We start from the raw sequence: 22,289 nt of genomic DNA on the forward strand, positions 1-22,289 counted from the left end.
ATATTTATTTATTTATTTTTCAGTGGATTCTGAAGACATACCATTGATTGAAATACTTATGGATCTAGCGCGTGACTCTGAGAAACGCGAATCTGTGGACAATGACAGTATTCTTGGTACCCAAACTTCGGCCTTTGATAATGATGAAATAAAGAGTGATAACGAAGATGACGATGTTATTGATTTCAACCTGACGTGTTTGGATATCGATTCCATGAGTCCATGGGACTCAAACCCCGACAAGTCACCTAGTCAACTTGTTCCTGTTAATAATATAGAGTTAATTAATAATAATATTAACAATAACAATAATAATAACAATACCGCTTCTATTAATGTAACTCAAACAACAAGTATTAATAGACCTATTATCGGGTCCGATAGAACGGACGCCGAGAGTCTAAACTCGGATGAATCTCAGCTACCGCAATTGGATGGTGCTGGTGATCTATTGAGCTTTCTCGAGTCTGAGGAGGATGAAAATATTATCAAGTATGATCATCAAGTTAAACGTATACCGGAATATCAAGCTCCAATTTCAACAGCGGATTATAACAACAGAGTACGTGTATTTAACACAGATTTACCTTGTAATGATGATGAAGCATTTATAATGGAAGAGGGTACTTCATCATCAAATTGTTCACCAATGTCACAACAAGATGCATGGTCCTTTTACTTACCAACTGATGCTGACAATATTGACGAGTTTGTAAATATGAATTTTGAATTATTGGGATCTGAATTTGGTTCTGATTATGAAAATGCATTGGGTTTAAATGCACTACTTGAAGGTGATGATGATGATGATACGTCCATAGGTGTTAATTTAGTTGTTGGTAATGATAATAATGAGTGTTTACCATTAGAAACAGTGTTAAATGGTGATCCTTGTTTTACACAAACTGCTGAAATGGATAAATCTGATTTAACGGAACTTAAAGATCAATATGATAGTTTACTAGGCAGTGAACTTGTACCAATAGCTTATCAAAATTTTCGTGACAGTGATAGTGTTGATAATCATAATGCGCGATTAGATAATAACGAAAAGTGTGGTCAAGTGAACTCAAACACACCGAGTCAACAATTAAATACCTCAACTCAAGTACCAGCAACAGAAACAACAACAACAGCATCCACAACATTATTAGCAACAAATGACACTAGTTGCAATTTATCATCAGAAAATGTAACGCCCAACATACAAGAACCTGAGACTAAAGTATTGAAAAATAAATACGATGACTGCAAAGAATTTACCAGCAGGCAACTCAATGGTGCTGATAGTTCTGATTATAATTGTAATTTAGTTGCTAGATGGGAGGAATTGCAGGACTTGAAGTTTATTCCGAAACGTGTGCTGAAGAAAAAAGGTTTTGTAAGACCGAGAAAACAAATATTGAGACGGCCAACGTTGAGTGAATCAATGATGGCACGTAAGCGCGGTTACTTCAGACGTGGTCCAGCTAATTTAGCTAATAAAGTATTTACTAGTGATAATAATATAGTAGCGCGAGTTCCTGATAATTTACCAAATAATTTAATAGACTCTTTACCGCAAGATGTCAATAAAAATAATAATACAACGAGATGCAATAGTAATAGACAAATAAAAGCTACAGATCGTACTGGTACGACTGACAAAATTAAAGTATTTATTGAAAAGTCTCGGAATGTTAAAAATTCAAATGACAATACTTGTCTTACTTGTACTTCTACTACTACTACTACTACAAAAACTATTGCTACTACTACTATTACTAAAAATACTTGTCTTTCTGCTGTTCTCGCTTCAAGAACTACAACTAAAACTAGCTCCTTTAGGTATGGTATTAAAGAAAAGTCGACTAAATCACCGTGCTCACTCGATGATTATTCACCAAGTATCCCGAGTAATTTTTCACCGAGTGATCTTATTGGACATGTAAATACCTCAGGAGAAGTTGAAAGTTCAGGAGCGTACACTTGCAACGATGAAATGGGAAATTTATCTGGCGCGCTTGTAAATCTAGACGAAACGTATAATAATCTATCTGATGAAAAAAATAAAATTTTTGGTAATCAACAGCCACGTTATTTATCTTATTATTCATCAGAAAGTGCACACAGTGGAGTACCCTATGGGCAATCAAAACATCGACACTGTCTTTATTCATCATATCGTAATGCTTTTGTAAGGGATTATGTATTTACGGTGGATCAAGTTTGGGTTATTGATAAACGAAAACGTGGTACTGCACCAGCAATATCAACCTCAATATGCACTAAAGACTGTTGTCGTTTGCCAATAGTGTTTTTAGATAAGCTTAATATTGTTATTAATAAATCTAAATATAAAGCTAAACCTAAACATACTGTAGCGAGCCAAGATACATCCTCAGTTGTGATACAAGACATTGATATTGTTAATTCCACTTGTGACAGTAGTGAAATTGACATGACCAATGATAATAATTGTAATATTATTAAAAATATAGATAAAATTAATTCGCCAGCTCAATTAGTTAATTTATATAATAATAATAATAATAATAATAATAATAATAATAATAATAATTGTGAGAATGAAAATGTAGTTAAAATAAATAAAAATATTTATGATAATAATGCTAAAAATAATAAAAAAAGTAATATTTTATTATTAAATAATAATAATAATAATCCAAGTGGATATGATTCAACGTCAACACAATCATCACAAATATCATCGACACAAAACCACGATCAGCTTACAGATAATAACAAAATATCAACAACAACAATAAAACAAGGGCTAGAACAGGAACAAAAAAATGACGGGCCGGTTATAATAAAAAGAGTTTTTGAAGAGATGTCTCAAGACGGTACTGCGAGTAAAAAGAAACGGTCAATTATTTTAAAATTGGGAAACAGAAGTCACAGTACTGTTTCAATAAAGGACGAAAATAAAAGTAATTTAGATGAAAGTTTTAACGAGAACTTTGTTCAGCCGCGTGGGATGAAAAGTAAGCGTAGAAGACTAAAGAAAATAAAACGTTTGAATCAAAAAGTAATAGCCAATGGTATTAATAAAAAATCTAAGATACACAATGAAAAAAGTACTGATCTATTTACGTCTTCGCCCTCTTCAAAGTCTTCGTCATCAATAATACATAAGCCGCGTTTACGTAGTCAAGTTAGTAATACAGAAAATACTACTACTACTTCATCAACTACAATAATTGATAATGAATTGACAGATATTTGTTCTATTACTAATGGGCAATTAAATTTAATTTCATCATCCCAGTCAGAATCAATGCAACAACCTAAACGACCAGAAATTTGGTGTTCAATTAGTAGAAAAAATATTGATTTAAGATTTTTAACCGCCAAGTCGATAACATCTGAAGCTGATGATGATGAAGATATTGATAGGAAAATTCCAGTTATACGAGCAAAGCCTATAGTTATACGACATGTCGAGACACTTCCAAAAACGTACAAAATAAAAATATATTCTGCACCAGTTAGTTCTGTTAAATCAGTGTGTGAGCCTGAAGTCGATACGACATCGCCCGAAGTAGCGGAAGATTCGTTGATTAATAATAATAATAATAATAATAATAATAATAATAATAATAATAATAATAATAATAATAATAATAATAAAAATAATAATATTATTCATGATAAAAGTGTAATTTCGAATACGACAGAAGTACAACAATTCAGTGAGTTTGATACGACACTTGATGTACATTTATGCGATTCAATTTACAAGGACAATGACGATGTTGCAGCAGTTACTAATGAGATATTTGATACAGCCGCCGGTGGCATTGTCGAAGAGGAAAGAATATCGTTGGCTGATTGTACAGAAAATTCAACCGATGAATCAGAACTATATACTAATGCTATCGCAGAAGCTAATTTTTATGCTAGTAAGAATTATACTATCGATGCAATCAGTCAAGAAATACCGCAATGTCTATTTGAAGAGGATTCTAACTCGGAAAGTTCACAAAAGAAATCATTGGAGACGATAACTGAAAGTTCAATGGCTGAAATATCTGTTGGAATATCTCCTTCCGCTCATATTCCTCCTTTTACTTCTCATTCACCAGAAACACCAGCTGAGCCTGATAAAGTTTTAGATAATAATTTGATAAACGATCAATTTAATGATTTAAATGATACTATATCTACATTAACGGCTATCACGGAACCGGATAAAGTTGAACAAGATATAAAAAGTCTGGGTGATACATTAAAGTTAAATGAATTTGTACCGACGCCCAATTCATTTAACTCAATCAACACTGGAAAATTCAATACTAGAGATCATACGTCAAATGAGTGCAATTATGTATCATCATCGTCTTCTTCTTCTTCGTCCTCGTTGTCGCCATCGTCGTCGTCTTTGTCAGCATTTGAATTTGCCACGTCCGCAATGCTAAATAATTTACCTAGCGCAGAACAATTGAATTTAGAAGATTACTTTGATGAAGAACAAATTATTCAAATGATAAATTCCGTTCTCATATTAAATGATATTAATCTTGATGATGCACTCAATAATCAATCATTATCATCATCTTTACCGTCATCAATAGATTATCGGTCTTCTGTGGATAATATTAATACAGTTGAAGATGACAAAGCAGTATCAAAATCTAAGTACTCACCCAATAAAATTTCCATTATACGAAGAATCTATAAGAACAAAGTACCACACAAAGGAACCAATAAAATAATTAAAAATAATAATGAAAGCATTGGAGCTGATAATAATTATGATGGTAATGATAAAAATATTTTATTAGATTCAAAACAATTTATTAATTTATCGAAAATTGAGGCTGAGCTTCCTGATAATCCGGTTATAATTAAACCTGATAATGAAATTGATGATAAATTTAATGAACAAGTTATGAAAATCGATGATAATGACGATGACAACATCAACGATGCTGGTGTTAATCAAGAAGAATCAGAAAAAGAAATGGAATTTGTAACAAGTAATTCGAAAAATAAAGTAAAAACGTACGAAAACAACTTAAGTGATAATAAAGAATCAGAAAATGAAATTATCTCGGATTGTGTTATGACTCAACATAAGAATCTTAAAATGTCTATCGAAAATAGTGAGATAAATAATTCAAATAATTTGCTCATGAATATTAATGATGGTAATGTTAATAATTCAGTTAAAATATTAAACGAAAATGACAAACAATCAAATAAATCTATTGAAAGTGTTATTGATAATGATAGTTACGTAAAAATTGATTTAGAGGTAATTAAAATAATGGATAATATTATAGTAACTATTGAAAAATCAATAAATGCAATCAGTAATTACGAAGATAAAAGTATTAATTCTGTACCTATATTAAATTCCATTGTTGACAATAATTCAATAGTAGATGATAAAGGTGAAGATGCTGATGCTAAAACTGAAGCTAAAGCTGAGGCTGACAAACAAAGCGATTATTTATCTCAGTCAAATGAAATATCAACGACTGTTGGAGACAATAACACCCACAGTCATAAAGTCGAAGCAATCAGAAATACCAGCGATAATAATACTGACAAATGTAATTCAAACAATGAAAATGTTTTATTAACTTTGGAAACTGATGACAGTGATGAAAAAAAAGATACTGAATTGATAAATGAAAAAACGTACGTTAACTTACTCGAGCCAGAAATCAAAGATAAAATCACAACTAGTGGTACTGTTACAACTACTGCTGCTGCCGGTTCTTATTGCGAAGTACTTGAAGTAAATGAGAAAGTTAAATCGTCTGTTGAGACATCTACGTTTGAATCTACTTCTATTGCTACTGATAATCACTGTTCTAATGAACAAGAAATAAAATCTAGCTTAAAAGAAGATTCACCTCAAGTACTGTTTAATAGTGAAAAAGAAAATTTAAGTGATAATCATGAGTGTTTAAATTCAAGTAATTCGATCTTTAGGAGAGATAAAGATTTAGAAAAAAAACATGAACTAGAAGATCAATCAAATATTGATACTGTAGAATCGGAAATTATAAAAGATTACAGTGATGATTTAAGTGTAAAAAATATTTCTAAGGAATCAGTGCATCGGTGCCGTGAATTATCTGTTCGTTTGATTCGTATCAATTTGAACGGATTTAATCAATATTTGAATAATAATAGTAGTAGTAATGGTAATGGTAATGGTAATTGTAATAAAAAGAAAGATGATTCAAGTGTAGCTGATTTAGAATCTGCTAGCGAAGCTAGTAATACGAATTCAACGAAACAAAAATTACAAAATTCATCAGGAGTTAAAAAATGTGTTAGATTTGATGATCAGGTATTTATATTCGAGACAAATACACGAGTACCTCTAATAAATTTTGATGAGAAGAGTGAAGAAGAGGAAGAGCAAAGAGAGGGTGACGGCGAGGGTGACGAGGGTGCGGGTGAAACAGAGGGTGAGTGTGATGAAGAGGAGCCGGAGGTGGTATTGGATGAGGAAGAGGAAGAGGCAGAACCAGAGGCAGAGGTAGAAGCAGAAGTTGAGGTGGAGGTAGAAGTTGAGACTGAGGCAGGGGCAGAGGTTGAGGCAGAAGCAGAAGCAGGGGTAGAGGTAGAAGTAGAAATAGCAGAAGAAGAAAAAAAACTTGGGGTTGAAAATCAAGAATTAGAAAAAGAGCAAGTTGAAAGAGTAAAAGATGTTGAAAAACAAGATAATAAAAAAATAATAGATAAAGAAGAACTATCTAGTGTGGTTGTAAAAAGAGGTGATATAATAGAGTGCAATAAATCAATTGGTAATAAAAATGACAATGAAACAAAACTTAATGGGGTATTAATAAATAGCAATAGTCCCAATAAAAACTACGATGATGAGATAATAGTTATATCGGATAGTGATGAATCATCAAGTGAAAATGATGTCATATTTGTTTCAGAGGAAAAATTACATCCGAAATTTTCCGATAAATTTAATAAAAAAAAACTAAATAAAATAATTGAAAAAAATGATATTTTGAATTGTAATAATGCGGATATAGATAATTTATTTCACGTAAACGGTGTGATAAGAAATAAAAATGAGACATCAAATGATAAAAGAAATAAGAAATATTCAAAGACCACGTTTAAAGATATAAACCCAATTAAAGATGTCCCAAGGATAAGATCATCTAATCCTCCTCCTCCTCTTACCACTACTACTACTACTACTACTACTACTACTACTACTACTACTACTACTACTACTGCTACTACTACTTCTACAACTTTTACTTCAAGTGCTGATACTACTTCTGCCGGTGCTCCTGCTGCTGTTATTCCTGCTACTGTTGCTACTTTAGCTACTAAAAAATCGGGAAAACGAGTTAAAGAGTTGGCAACGAAATTCACTTCTGTATCAGGACAAAATAGTAGTAAATCAACAAAAACCGAATTTAACCGTGACATTAAAGAGCAGCAACAGTTTTCTTTGGACAATATCCAGGAAATGGAAAGTAAGTTAGATAAGAACCTAAAGGATGTTACAGTTCAAGATGAATCTACAATACCAGTTGATAAGAATATAAAAGAAAAATCTCGTTTAGTTGAAGAACTTTTTATAAAATTCACTGAGAAAGAATCATCTCGATCTTTTGAATCAACATGCAAACGTAAACGGAATAATAATAATTTACCAAAGCAATCCTATTTAAATTCAAATAATATTATTAAAAATAACAGTATTGTTTATTCTTCTGAACAGCCACTACCATTACCATCATCATCTTCATCCTCCTCCTCATCATTAACAACATCAATGCGAGAGATTAGTCAGCAGAGCTCCGATGACAATCGATTAATTCGAACGTACAGAATGTTAACAAGTTATCGTAATAAAATTCATACACTTAGTATTGATCAGCGTATGGTATTTACCCGCGTGGCAGTCAGTGATCAAGAATTTATCAGTAAACAGGCCAAAGAAAAATTCCTCGAGGGTATTGGATTGTATCCGTTGAAACCACAAGGATGCGGGTGGAAACCACCTCACATTACGACCGGGTTCATGCAATTACAACAACCACGTGTTATACTACAACGACTTACGCCCAGTGTACTTAAATACTACGGTTACACGCGTCGTTTTAAAAGTAATAGATTTGGGAAACGTTTCAAGACCGACGTAAATAATCGATTTACGATACCGGCGTACGATGGTGCTGCGGATTTGAGCTCCAGTGATTCTGAATCGGATACGGATATAACTCTTGAATCCCGGGAAAAACGTGTTTGTGACTATAAACACAGAAAACACATTGAACGCGAGGCAATAGTAACTCCTCGTAAACGTAAAAACATCAGCAGCGATGAGGAAGAAAATAGTAGAGATAGAGTTAATGCGGAAGGAAGGGATTTATGTGAACGAGTTCAAGAACGTTCATTAAATAGACGTACACCTAAACGTGTTGTACCATCCACCGCTACTAAAAAATCTTACCATTCACCTAGTAGGACAAGTATGTTAAAGAGTTCGGGTTTGTCTGGTAATTACACACCGTTGAAAATAATTATCACGTCTCCTAAAGTACAGAAAGTCGCAGAAACTTATCCTGATCAGTCACGGATTGATAATCGTCCGGATTACGCTGGTAATGAGAATACCAGCTGCGTCACGCCAAGAAGACCAAGGAGATTACTTCCTTCCACTGCGACATCCACCAAACGTCAAGGTAATTATTATTACTCTTTTTTTTTTATATTTTCTCTATGCTTTCGTTGATACAATTTGTTTGGGTAATTGTTAAAAAAAAAAAAAATTCAGTTCCAGAAGACAGTTCTCAAGTGGTGACGGCAAATGTTAAACAACAACAGTCGGGTGAGTTGGTAATGTGAGTCATAATTTTTTTTTTTTTTTTTTTTTTTTTTTTTTTTTTTTAATTTTTTTATTTCATTTATTAAATATTTTTGAGTGAATAATAAGTTTAAACAAATTTTTTTTTATTGTTTAAAACAGATTAAACCCTATTCCCAGTACCAGTTTTGGTAATGAATGCATTGCTACAGCTTCAAATGATAATTATTGTTATGTTGAAAAATATAATTATGATGTATCAGCAAGTGTTAAAGACAACACATCAAATATACGAAAAAATTTATTTTTTTCAACTGAGGAGGACAATCGACTCGATAAAACTTTGTGTAATGAAGATGATGATATAAATAATGAAAATAAGGGTGAAAAATTAAATAAAGAAGATGATCAAATGCTCAATAATGAATTAGAAAAATCTAGTGATGATGATACTGTGATATTTGAGCAATCAAATGATAATTTTCAACTTAACTTTTCACCTTTATCACAGCCTGATGTTAATAATGATGATAATGAAAATGATATTGATGATGATGATATATGTAATGTTACATTCACACAATACTTGAGCTCCCAACTTACTAGACAAACAAATCAATCATTGAGTCAAGAAAATAAAAATCTGTCTAACTCACAACTCCCAGTGAAAATAATTCCAAAATTAAAACCGCCGTCTGTTGGAAGAATAATCGACACAATGGAATTATATAGTATACCAAAGTGTCGTAACTTGCAGCCGTTTTTTAGTAATCAATCAGATGCGCCAGGTCACAAAGAGCTTGCTCACAGATTATTAAAAGTACCTGGTAAAGGATTAGCCGATTTATCATATTTTAAATCAAGTCTTGATAATATTACGGGTATTAATCGCTGGCGTAGAATGAAAATAAATGAATTTAATTCATCATCACGTGGAGTTTTAAAATCATGTAATATAAAACAAAATCTTGCTGGACATTCATCTGTGGTTATTACACCTTTAATTTTACCTCCTTCGTTGACAAGTGTGATAAAGTGGGTCAGGGCACGGGATTATTTTATTAATAAAAGTAAAAAAGTTGAAAGAAAAGATGATAACAAGAATGAAGGAAAAGAAGAAACAGTTAGAGTGGTTATTGAAGCACTAGAGCTAGATAAAATATACGACAATCCGTTAGTTGAATCAGAGCAACGTTCAAATATTAATTCAAGTATTCTTGAAACAACGACAGAAAATATTATAAATTCAAATTCACCAAAGGCTTCCTTCGCTTCTTCTTCTTGCTCTACTGTATATAGTTCAAGTGCTGTTGAAAAATATCAGAGTTCAGGGGATAAAAAATTATTAATACAACAGAATCATAACGAAAATTCTAATAATACCGTCGGTGACAGCCTCGACGATTATATTGATCCGTCTTTATTAAGTATACTCGGTAAATCGAAATTGTTTAAAGAGAGTGAACAGTCGAAACATTTTGGAATTTCATGCGGACAAATTGAATGTTTAACGCATTCAGACAGAAGTAATGTGGAGAATGAGAATAGACAGAAAGCGAAAGCCCTGACGAGGGTACGTATTATTGAATTTTTTTTTAATACCTTTTTTTTTGTCTATTGTTACCTTTTTATTAAATTTTTAAATTAATCTTAAAAAAAGAGACAAAAAAATTTATATATACTTATAATTTTTATTTCTTTGTTTTATTGTTACAGTATCAATTTATAACAATGTTATGTGTAGAAGTACATGTCGTAACTCGTGATGATTTATTACCAGATCCACAACATGATTCTATTTCTGCGTTATTTTATGCTGTACAGAGTGACGTACCACCAACCTCTTCAATTAAATCACTTGAACACGGTAATTTAAAATTATATAATTTAAGGACATTCTTGCGTGAGGTTTACTATTAGATAAAAATTCAAATTTTATATTTTTGGTAAGAATGAATCAAGAATTATCGTTCTTTAAAATTTCAGTGTATGTTATCGATCATTTGAAAAAGCTATTATAGGGACAAGATTTTTGCGTTAATTTCGAACGAATGGTTCGAATGTTTGGTATTACGGTGAAAATATTGGTCTTATAAAAAAAGTTTTCAAATAAAAGTTGTAGGAAATTCAATTTTCGAAAAAAAATGTCTCTTATAATTTTTTTATACAACCAATATTTTCAATGTAATTTCAAAATTAAGATTCATAATGAACGATTTAAATTTTTGATGATTATGAATATCTCAATTTTGAAATTACAGGTTTCCTATTAGTCTTATAAAAAAATCATACGAGACATTTTTTTTTAAATTAAATTCCCTACAAATTTGGTTTAAAAAATTTTTTTATACGACCAATATTTTCACCGTAATATAAAAAATTTGACAGCATTAATTATTAATTGTTATTTTTAAATCAAAGCAAAAATCCTTGCTCTAATTAACGATTTAAAATCAAAGTTTTAACACAGAGTTTTATTGGAAACTACAACTTTTTATGTTTCAATAAAAAAAATATTATTAGAATAGACGAAAAGACAAATAATGTTTCAAAATATTATTTAATTTATGCTAATGATAAAATCGTTGTAAAAAATAGTATTATCGATGATTTTTAATATTTATTAATAATTGTAGTTAGTAAAACTGAAATTATGACGTCACATCATTGGCAATTTTAGAAACCGGCAACGGCGCACGATGAAAAAAAAACATATGTTTGTAAACATAGACAAAAGAGACCATAAAATTATTATAGGTTTTTTTTAAATTGTCAAAATATTTAAGTTATTTGTTTAACCACAAGTAATTAAACAAATTTCCTTTTAAAAGACCCATCATCATTTCTCACATTGTAATAATTATTCTTATTATTATCATTCATGATGTGTATTAATCGTATATTGACATACATATGTATATACTGAGATTTAAAAATTGCGATATTGCCGGATTTATTATGACAAAAATATCTAAGTCACAATAATGTCTAATTAAGAATTTACATTTTAAAAAATTGATAATCTATTTAAAAATATTGAGATATGTTCAAAAATTTAATAGCCTCGGAATTAAATTTGAAACAGTTAGCCCTCATTTGACTCACGAGTCGCGTAAGAACGTCCTTAAATAGTTGATAATTATAATTTTACTTATTTAACATTAATACAAAATATTACATGTATAAATGTTATTAATTAGGTTTTATAGCAGTTGGAACAGAAGGAAAAAATAACTACGGCTATGACTACGGATCAAATTTGCCTTTTACCACGACATTCGTATCAAATGAAGTTGAATTATACAAAGCATTTATAAACTTAGTAACACGTATCGATCCTGAAATATTTATCGGTTGGGAAATAGAATCATTATCATGGGGTTACATATTTAAACGAGCATCACGACTTGGAATTGATTTAGCTAAACGAATTTCTCGTATCCCAAGCGTACAATGTAAGTGGGAATCTCAACCGGCGGATCTTAATACATTAGCGGATGTTAAATTACCGGGTCGTATTGTCCTCGACATTTGGCGTATTATGAGAGGTGAAATAGCACTGCTTACGTATACGTTTGAAAATGTTATGTATAGTGTGATGAATGAGAGACTTCCCTGTCCGTCCTTTAAAGTATTATCTAACTGGTGGATTGAGCCGCCGTCGCCACAAAAGCAAGAGCAGGAGCAAGAGCAAGAGAAGGAGCAAGAGAAAACGCAGAAGCAGAAACAGAGGCAGAACCCAAGATCACGTTGGAAAGTTGTTCAACATTACAGTGTTAAAGTTTTAGGTATCTTGAGGATTCTCGAACAACTTGACATTATTGGACGAACAAGTGAGCATGCTCGGCTTTTTGGAATCCAATTTTACGAAGTTTTTTCTCGTGGTTCGCAGTACCGAGTTGAATCAATAATGTTACGGCTTGCAAAGCCACTCAATTACATTCCGGTATCTCCTTCACCACTGCAAAGAGCATCTATGAGAGCTATGGAGGCACTTCCACTAATAATGGAGCCAGAGGCGATGTTTTACAGTGATCCACTTATCGTACTTGACTTTCAAAGTTTATATCCAAGCATCATTATTGCCCACAATTATTGCTTTTCTACATGTTTAGGGCGTATTGAAAATATTGGCCAACCTGATCCTTATAAATTCGGTGCTTACTTGCTACGCGTACCAAAAAATACAGCTATTAAATTACAGGGTAAAGTTAATTATGCCCCTTGTGGTGTGGCTTATGTTAAACCAGAAATACGTATGGGTATTTTACCAAGAATGCTTACGGAAATTTTAGAAACGAGATTGATGGTTAAAAAAGCTATGAAAGATTATTCTAAAGATGATAAATTATTACAACGAGTTTTGCATTCCCGTCAACACGGACTTAAATACCTCGCTAATGTTACTTACGGCTACACAGCTGCTAATTTCAGCGGCAGAATGCCGTGTATTGAGGTAATTTCTTTCTTTTTTCTTTTCTTCCTCCCTAGTTTGTCAACCAATACCATCGGCAAACAGATTAATCGTTTCATTTATTTGTTTCCAGCTTGGAGATAGTGTTATTAGTAAAGCTAAAGAAACTCTTGAACGCGCAATAAAGCTTGTAGAATCAACTCCCAAGTGGGGTGCACGCGTTGTTTACGGAGATACCGATTCGCTTTTTATCCTTGTGCCTGGTAAATCTAAAGACGACGCTTTTATTATTGGCAACGAAATCGCTGACGCTGTTACTGCATCTAATCTTAAGCCGATCAAACTTAAATTTGAAAAAGTTTTACATCCAGCAATATTACAAGTAAATTATTCTTTTATCATTTTAAATAAATCTCCCAATAAATTGCTAATCCAATCATGTTTTTTATTTTATTTTTATTTAGACTAAAAAACGTTACTGCGGTTATATGTACGAGACTCAGGATCAAAAAGAACCAACGTATTTGGCAAAAGGAATCGAGACTGTGAGAAGAGACGGCTGTCCAGCCGTTTCAAAGGTTAATAATATATTAAATATTAAATAAGGGAGGGTCGGGCAAAACGGGTTACCCCCGAAATTTTATAGAAAAATTTTTTTTCTTCTAAATGCTTTTTAAACATTCTAAAGTCACTTTTGTATATAGAATTGAGTATTATTTTGAGTTTTCTTCGTTAAACTTTTTCAAAAATCAATTGTCAGTCGAAAAATTTTAATGACCTTTGTTTTATGATAAAAACTATTAAATTTTTTTTTTCTTCCATCGTATCCAATAATCGTGTAAATTATAATTTTTCTTCATGTTAATTACTTTAAAAAAAAATTAATTTAATCAAATTCATTTAAAATCCAGAAATTTTTTTTTTACCTTTAGGGGGTACCCTATTTTGCCCGCAAAAATCAAAATTGATTTTTTCAACAGAAACTGAAAATTTTTTCTATTTAAAGTAAAAGCCCCTATACCCGCTCACATTTCATTGGATTGAGATTAAATCTCTCAATATAAAGTAATAAATAAAAAAAAAACACATGTTTTTTTTTATAGTTATTTTTTGAAGTTTTAAGTACTAGAATAAAATTTTAGTTTGAAGAATAATGTTGATAATTAATTATTATTAATTTTTTATATAAGGTCCTTGAGTGTACCCATAGTCGCTCAAAGACAATATCAATTAAACTATGATAAGGTTATTGATTTGGAAAATAATTTATAAATTATATTACTTTATTCTTTCATAATATAAAATTTCATGAATTTTTAAAATATATTTAATAAAATATAGTTATAACAATTCGTAAAAAATTTAACGTACCCTGAATTTAATCTACCGTTCATTTGAACGTTAAAGCAAAAAATACCCGGCTATGCGCGATTTTGAGAACAGTCACTTAACTTAAATTTATAATCTACTATAAGATAATTTGATATATGATATTTTAATATATTTAGATTCACACATAATTATTTATCAAAAATAATTTTTTTAGTTGAAATTTTTTTTTTATAAAAATTATAAAAAAAAACGTTCAATAGTTAAAGTAAGCGACCAATGGTACTGAGCAAGTATAGGAGCTTTTATCTTACTTTGATTATCATTAAAAAAAAAAATTTGCGTATTTGAGTCCTCGAAAATTTTAAATATGTAATTATAATAATAATAATAATTATTATTGTAGATATTGGAAAAATCTTTAAGAATACTTTTCGATACAAAAGACATGTCATTAGTAAAACAATACGTAACAAGACAACTGGACAAAGTATTAAATGGAAGAGTATCACTTCAAGATTTAACATTTGCCAAAGAATTTCGTGGTTTGCGTGGGTACAAAGAGAAAGCATGTGTACCAGCGCTTGAACTAACACGCAGACTAATGAAAAAAGATCCACGAGCGTTACCGCGTCATGGTGAGCGTGTACGTTATGTTATTGTTGCTGGTCCACCAAATCAAGCATTAATTCATTGCGTGCGTTCACCGTGGGAGGTTATTAATGATCCTGGACTGCGACCAAATGGTACGTACTATGTTACAAGAGTGATAATACCACCGCTTAATAGATGTTTAAATCTTATGGGTGTTGACGTAAATACTTGGTACCGTGAAATGCCCCATCGTTATATTTTAAATAATCCAACAGCTGTACCAAGTGACAAACAAAAACAAACTATATTTCAATACTTCGGTAATATTGTTTGTATGTGTTGTGGTCGCGCATCTTATAAAAATATTTGTGATGATTGTACGTCAAATTCAACAGAAACAATTATTGTTTTACACGAAAAATTAAGGTGGCTAGAAAGAATAAATGATAATGTCACAGCTATTTGTCAGTCTTGTATTGGACGCGATAGCAATGTTGCTGACTGTATATCATTGGATTGTCCTGTCCTTTATCGTCGTGCTCAAGCATCTAGAGAATTAACTCAAGGAATTCAATTAAAAACAATTATTAGAGAAACAAGTAATATATCATTTTAATTAACGAAAATAATATTTATATTTTAAATATAATCAAAATTATTTATTATTTTATTGTTAATTATATTTAACGTCTTTAAATGTGTGCTTCCCGAACATTAAAGCGGCAAAATTATTCGTTTTAAGTCATTCCAAAGTCATTTATTTTTTTAAGCTCGTCTACATATTTATTAATGACTTTCTATTTATTTATAATCCAAAAAATAAATTTATTCATTTTTTTTTTTTTTTTTTTTTTTTTAATTTTATTTAATTATTCATTGGAAAAAAAATTTGAGAGACAACGTGACGATAAATATGTCAATGATCGGACAAAAGATTTTTTAGATCAACATATATAGTATTATTTTGGATAAATCAAAATTTTTATAATAATAATAATGTCAATATATAATTCAATCAGACCTCACCCAATATATCTTTCATATTTTATAATTACTAAATTTAAACGTAACACAACATATATAAGATATATATATACACACAAATATATATATTTTTTAATAGTCGGAAAAATATCCTCTTATAATCTTCCTGATTTACAATTTTACTTAAATTTATTTTCAATATAATTATTAATTAATTTATTGCTTTTTTTTTTTTTTGTTAAGTAGACAAAATTTTTAATTTAAAAAAAAAAAAATCCACCAAAGTTAAGTGTACTTGTTGTTAAAAAAATATTTAAAAAACCAAAAAAAAAAAAAAAAAAAAAAAATTGAAAATAATTGTAGAAAAAGAAAAAAAAATTGTTTTTTTTTTACCAATTTGCGAATGAAATTATTTTTTTTTATGAGCAACCCATAACATTTATAAATATTTTTTCATGCTACACTTCCAAAGTTCCGTGATCTAAAGTGTACATGTGTAAAAATATTAATGCAATTAAATTATATGTACACTTGGATCAGTTTATCATAAATTGATATAAAGGAAATTAGTTAATTGATTAATTAGTTGTTTATTAAGACAAACGCGTTATTTATTAGTAAAAATTGTAATAAAAAATAATCTAATTGTCAATAGTAAGGTATAAAAAAAAATTGTCATAAAATAACACGGCTTTGCCTCTTTACAATATAAAAAAAGAGGTAATTACCGTTTCCAAGTGCCATTGTTCCTTATATTGTTAGTTTCTCGGAGGTATTTACCGAATTAAAAAATATTATTAATAAAACATAAATTTATTCGCATAATTTACTAATAAATATATTTAAAAATATCATTAATTTAACACGCATACATTATATAATGTCCATGAATAAATAATAATAATAACACATAATAATAATAATATTAATAACAATAATAATAATAATAATAATAATAATAATAATAAACAACTAGATTTATACCGCCGGCGGTTCTCTAAAGTAAGTATAAAGTAGATAATAAAGATTGTATCAAGTGTATATATCTACATTATAAAACAAAAGTCTGCATATAAAATAATAACAATGCGATCAATTTATTTACTTTTCGATTCGGCTAATTATAATATTAATTAACAATAATAAATAAATAAATAAATGTAAATGAGTAAAAACAATGACTTGTTATTGTCATTGTATGCATACTTGGTAAGATAGAGATTAATTTGGCATCAGCGATAAACTTATTGCTAATAAAATAATAATAACCCGTAGCTAATTATCTTTTAATTATTATTATTAATACTTTATTATAATAAACTTTTGTATAAAGTTTTTCAAAATAAAAGGTACCCATTACGTTGTATGTATTTACATGAGTTTATCGTTGTTACCGAGTGAATAAAGTGCAGCTAAATTTATAATAATGAATGAATTAATTAATAAATAATTAAGTAAATCAGTAAATTAATTATTAATATAATATATTTACAATGATAATTTATAAATATTAAAAAATACTACGTATGCGTGTGATATACATGTGGTTTAGAGAAGAGCACTGGTACATTCTTACCCAACATTTTTTATATATTTTATCTTTTTAATCAGCTATAAAATCAAAAGACTGCTAATAATAACTTCTCTACGCCGCATTGTAACGCGTCATGATAGAGAAAATAATAATTATTCTAAATGAATTAATAATAAATTTTAAATAAATACGTAGTATTAGATTTAAGTTTATTGATTAAATAAAATGAAACATTAAAATGTAAATTTCATTTTAAATAATACTCGTTATGTAGGTGGAGTGTTGTTTTTATGATATTGCGTTTACTTTAACTCGTTACTGTATATTATTATCTTTTTTTTAATGTGTTGAGTGCATTGCGAGCAGTTTATCAATTTAGTACAATGTTTTTCTTTTTCTTTTTTTATAAATATATAAATATATGTATATTATTATTATTATAATTACTATTACATATTATATTATATTATATTATATTGAATATTGTAATAATTAATGTTACTTTAAATCTGCTAAATCAGGTTGTAAAATAATTATTTATTTATGTATTTAAAAATACAATCGTTCTGATCAGGCTACTAATAACTTAGAAGAAAAATTATATCTGTAAGCTAAGCCTTTTCTAACGACTGTGATACATGGTTTTAGTTTTAGTTATTATTATAATTTTTTTCTTTCTTTTTGTAAAAATTTCGCCCACCATTGTATAAATAAAATTATTTTAAAAAATATTATTAAATACGAAATTGGAATTTAGAACTGTATTATTTATTATTATTATTATTTTTTTTACCTATTATTCTTATTAATTATTGCAATGACGATGTGAAAAAAAATAAAAATTTTCCCCATAAAAAGAGCTGACAAATTTGAGTAAATTCAAAATGAATTTAACTTTTAAAAATTAAACTTTAGAAATTTGAAGCTCAATTTGAACTTTTTTGGTGATGAGTTCAAAAAATTATATCAATATCTCGGGAAAAAAAGTTAAGATCTGCATTTTGTCTATATCTACCTAGATCAAATTAGATCTGTTCAGATCTAGACAGATTTTTAAGCAGAAAGCCATGTCAGCCTAGATCTACTTAGATCTGAACAGGTCTTCAGATTTATTCATACCTATTGATAGATGAAGTTTGATTGGACCTGATCAAATTTCAAATAGGCAGATCTAAACTTTTTTAGATTTGCCCGGGTTTATTCTTGTTATTTTAAAAAATTAAAAAAAAAAAGAGTTTTATGACTAAGTCTGAAAATTTTTTCAACGTTTGAGAAACTTTGAAAGAGTTAATTCTTGTAATATTCAATTTTAGAATTCTCAATAGTTTTTATTTTCTTAACTTTTTATAAAAAAGTAAAAGTTGTTAAAATAAACCTTTGGCAGATGAGTTTTCGAAAACTTGAGGTACAATAAAAAGTTAAAGTTAAAATTAAACATGCGGATTAAGTAATTATCGTTAATAATATTTTAAATAAATTATTAGAGTACAAGCATAAGAGAAACAATTTTTTTTTTTAATTATAAATATGCAACGAAGAATTTTTCAAAATCTGTAAATAATTTTTGTTATGAAAACAATTACTTATAAAAGGGCTGAGCTTTTTGATACGCAAATTAAAATTTTCAAATCCTTTGAGATAAATAATTATGTTTTGAATAATTTAAAAGTTAACATTTTTGTATTTTTTCTTTATACAAATTTACTTTTGTTCCAAAACTTCGGCAAAGTTAAAATATTCTCTCAGAATATTAACTATTTTTTAATTAATAATAAAGATCGTGCGCAGTGGAGTCATCTAGTACGCTGTTTTTATTGGCCTATACAACTTTTTATTAACAAACTTTAATAATTAATTGTATATAGAAATTTTAAATTAATATGAACAAATTAATTTTTTTATAAAAAAATTATGAGTGAGTGTTGGGAAATTTTTTCGCATACAATATACTTACCGTCGCGTCTATAAAAATTTTAAAGTTTCTTTTAATCATTTATTAAAATTAATTTATTAAAAAAAAATATAAACTAACTACAGGTTATCTAATCTAATAAAAAATAATTAATTATTCATTAAAAAAAAAAAAAAATTCCACTTTAAACCCTATCAAAAAAAATCATGTGGGGTTGCATGGGAACCCACAAGAATTCATACAGGAAAGTATATAGAAAGTATGGATTTATATAAGAATCCATAAGAATAAATATAAGAGTGTATAGATTTATATATGAATCTATGTTCGATACCATGGGTATCTGAATACCCATACGGAAAATCTACATAGGAAACTGTGAGTACCTGGATTCTCATGTTGGAACGACATAGGAACTTTGATAGATGGATTTCTTTATGGGAAGTTCATATAGGAATATGGTTTTCTATACAAATAATTTCTATAGAATTCGGGGTATCCTAAAAACACCATGTGGAAACCCGCATAAGAATCTAGACTGGATTCCTATATGGATTTTTTGACAGGAAAACAAAATTAAATTTTTTTAAAATTATAATTACGGTATGTTTGACAGTTTACCAACTTCTGTTTAGATTTATCAGTTCATATAATTACTAAATAAACGCCTTATATATATCGAAGAATAACAAAAAAAAAAAAATTCCCAAATGACTCGTAACAACCAAATGAATCTTAAATTAAAATTAAAATATTTTATTGTACATAAACATTTAAATAGTCAATATGAGTGAACTTTTGTATTCGTAAATTTTTGAATAATTAAAAACTTTCTGAATTCGTAAGTTCTCAAATAATTAAAAAATTTACGAATAATTCCAAAATTTTCTTTTGTACAACTTAAAATTGTACTATTTTTTCCAATAATTCAAATTTTCGTCGTGAGTAAAAGGGAACTCAGACATGAATCTACGAAAAAATTATTTTCGATTATTTTAAAAACTAAGCTCTCCACTAAATATTTAAAAGCTGATAAAAATTTTTCTGATTTGAATCGAGTAATTTTAAAAGTTACAAATAATTTAAAAATTCGAATTATTTGAAAATTCAAATCGAATAGTTTGATTCAATTCGAGCTAGATTTGCATACTTCTAATAGTTAATTATTAATTACAAAGACCAAGAACAGGAAGTATTAAAAAAATAAAAAAGGTATTTAATAATTTTTATACATTCAATACTTTATTAAATTCCAAACATTATTAGACACTTTTCTTTTGTAATATTTCTACTCTAATTTAAATAGACACATTTGTAAATAGATAAGAAAGAGTGCGGCAATACAATTATTTAAATCTGTTTCAGTCTTGATTAAAAATTTCAGTAGAATTTATATAGAAAAATATTGATATCAATAATCTATTTCATGAAGTGTCATATTTATTTGACTGCAGCATATATATGTATATTGCAGTGAAATATTTTATTAACATTAAATTCCTATTTCTTGATAAAGAGCTGAGTAGAAAAATATTTTTAAATAATGCAAGACTATTGTGTAGATAATTATAAAATTGAAAATATTTTTTCAATAAATAAAATTTTATTTAATATGAAAGCTAGAGTAACATATTAATAGATATATCGAAGACATTTTAGTTGTTTTAAAATCACAATTATAAAACAATATTTTTTAAATATGTAATAGACAACATTATTAAAATTTTTGTCCGCACTCGAATGCAAGATTTAATCGACTAAAGTTTATCTAATGAGGAAACATTTAGAATATACTTTTCACATCAACTATTTATTTTACTATCGATTAAATTTAAATGATTAAATGAAAAAATAAATAATTATAAATAAAGTTGTTGTAAAAAATGATTAAACATTTTTTAGTATTTAATCATAATTTTAAAAAAATTATTTACTTTCAATTTATAAAGATTGTAAATAAGTTTAATGACTTATTTATTTAAATAAAATGATAAAAGTAAGTAGAGTGAAGTAAATAAAAGTAAAATTAACTTTCAATGAAATAAAAAGTAAATCAAACAAAAAAATTTCGCCATCGCTATAGAAGTATACAAGAGCTTTTTTCACGAAATGGATTTGATTTTTGTGAGGAAAATCCAACAAGCAGGCAATCCTCTTGTTCATGCTCAGTGATGTATTTCATTATGTCCTCAACAGCTTTGCTGACAGTGATACGCTTGATAGCGGCTTCACGTCGTAGCTGTTCGGTCACTTGACGTTGCTGTTGTAAATTCGTGATCACCATGTCCATAACCGCTGTATCTGACAGGCCTATTTTCGGGCGTGGTAGTTACACTTAAACTATTTAAACACTCAGCCACAAGGGCTATTCACACACAATATACTTGTTGCTGATACTGCTACTGGTGTTGGTGTTGGTGCTGATGCTGTTGCTTCCTCACTCAAACTTTTAAACTTTTACTTTAATATATATTTAACTTTTCAAATTATAAAACCTCTTCAATAACAAACTATTTGTTTTTTTTTACTGCAATTTTGTTTCTTGTAACGATTGATATTTTTTTATTGACACTGACGTTTTAAAATTCCAGTAGTTTGTTAAATAACAAAGTAATGAACAGTAATTTTTTGCTGCTGGTATGTTCAAGACAATAATGGCGATGGCGATTTATTTACGTCCGGCTTGAAGTTTTCTGATTAAAAATTTTTTTTTTTA

The 22,289-nt window shown here is 28.8% G+C and overlaps 2 protein-coding genes across 7 annotated transcripts in view; one reads left to right on the plus strand and one right to left on the minus strand.

Annotated features, from left to right (window-relative positions):
- The window catches only part of LOC103570509 (serine-rich adhesin for platelets), a 30,838-nt gene extending 14,482 nt beyond the window's left edge, over positions 1–16,356 (plus strand). For all 6 annotated transcript variants that reach the window (XM_053742262.1, XM_053742260.1, XM_053742261.1 and 3 more), the window contains 8 exons: positions 24–8,684; positions 8,777–8,843; positions 8,969–10,379; positions 10,523–10,673; positions 12,007–13,262; positions 13,354–13,602; positions 13,685–13,798; positions 14,956–16,356. In XM_053742262.1, the coding sequence (XP_053598237.1) occupies positions 24–8,684; positions 8,777–8,843; positions 8,969–10,379; positions 10,523–10,673; positions 12,007–13,262; positions 13,354–13,602; positions 13,685–13,798; positions 14,956–15,759 (12,713 nt within the window). In that variant the 3' untranslated portion in view covers positions 15,760–16,356. The remainder of the gene's footprint in view (positions 1–23; positions 8,685–8,776; positions 8,844–8,968; positions 10,380–10,522; positions 10,674–12,006; positions 13,263–13,353; positions 13,603–13,684; positions 13,799–14,955) is intronic.
- A 4,449-nt stretch (positions 16,357–20,805) lies between these two features.
- LOC103570474 (guanine nucleotide-binding protein subunit gamma-1) lies at positions 20,806–22,263 on the minus strand. The gene has a single exon (XM_008548237.3). The coding sequence runs from the start codon at positions 21,861–21,863 to the stop codon at positions 21,651–21,653; it is 213 nt and encodes a 70-aa protein (XP_008546459.1). The 5' UTR covers positions 21,864–22,263; the 3' UTR covers positions 20,806–21,650.
- Positions 22,264–22,289: the final 26 nt, after the last annotated feature.

This window comes from Microplitis demolitor, chromosome 10, assembly GCF_026212275.2.
Source record: "Microplitis demolitor isolate Queensland-Clemson2020A chromosome 10, iyMicDemo2.1a, whole genome shotgun sequence".
NCBI classification, from domain to species: domain Eukaryota; kingdom Metazoa; phylum Arthropoda; class Insecta; order Hymenoptera; family Braconidae; genus Microplitis; species Microplitis demolitor.

Bases quoted from the DNA above. Each gene is read 5' to 3' on its own strand.
- LOC103570474 (XM_008548237.3), bottom strand. From the start codon at position 21,863: ATGGACATGGTGATCACGAATTTACAACAGCAACGTCAAGTGACCGAA.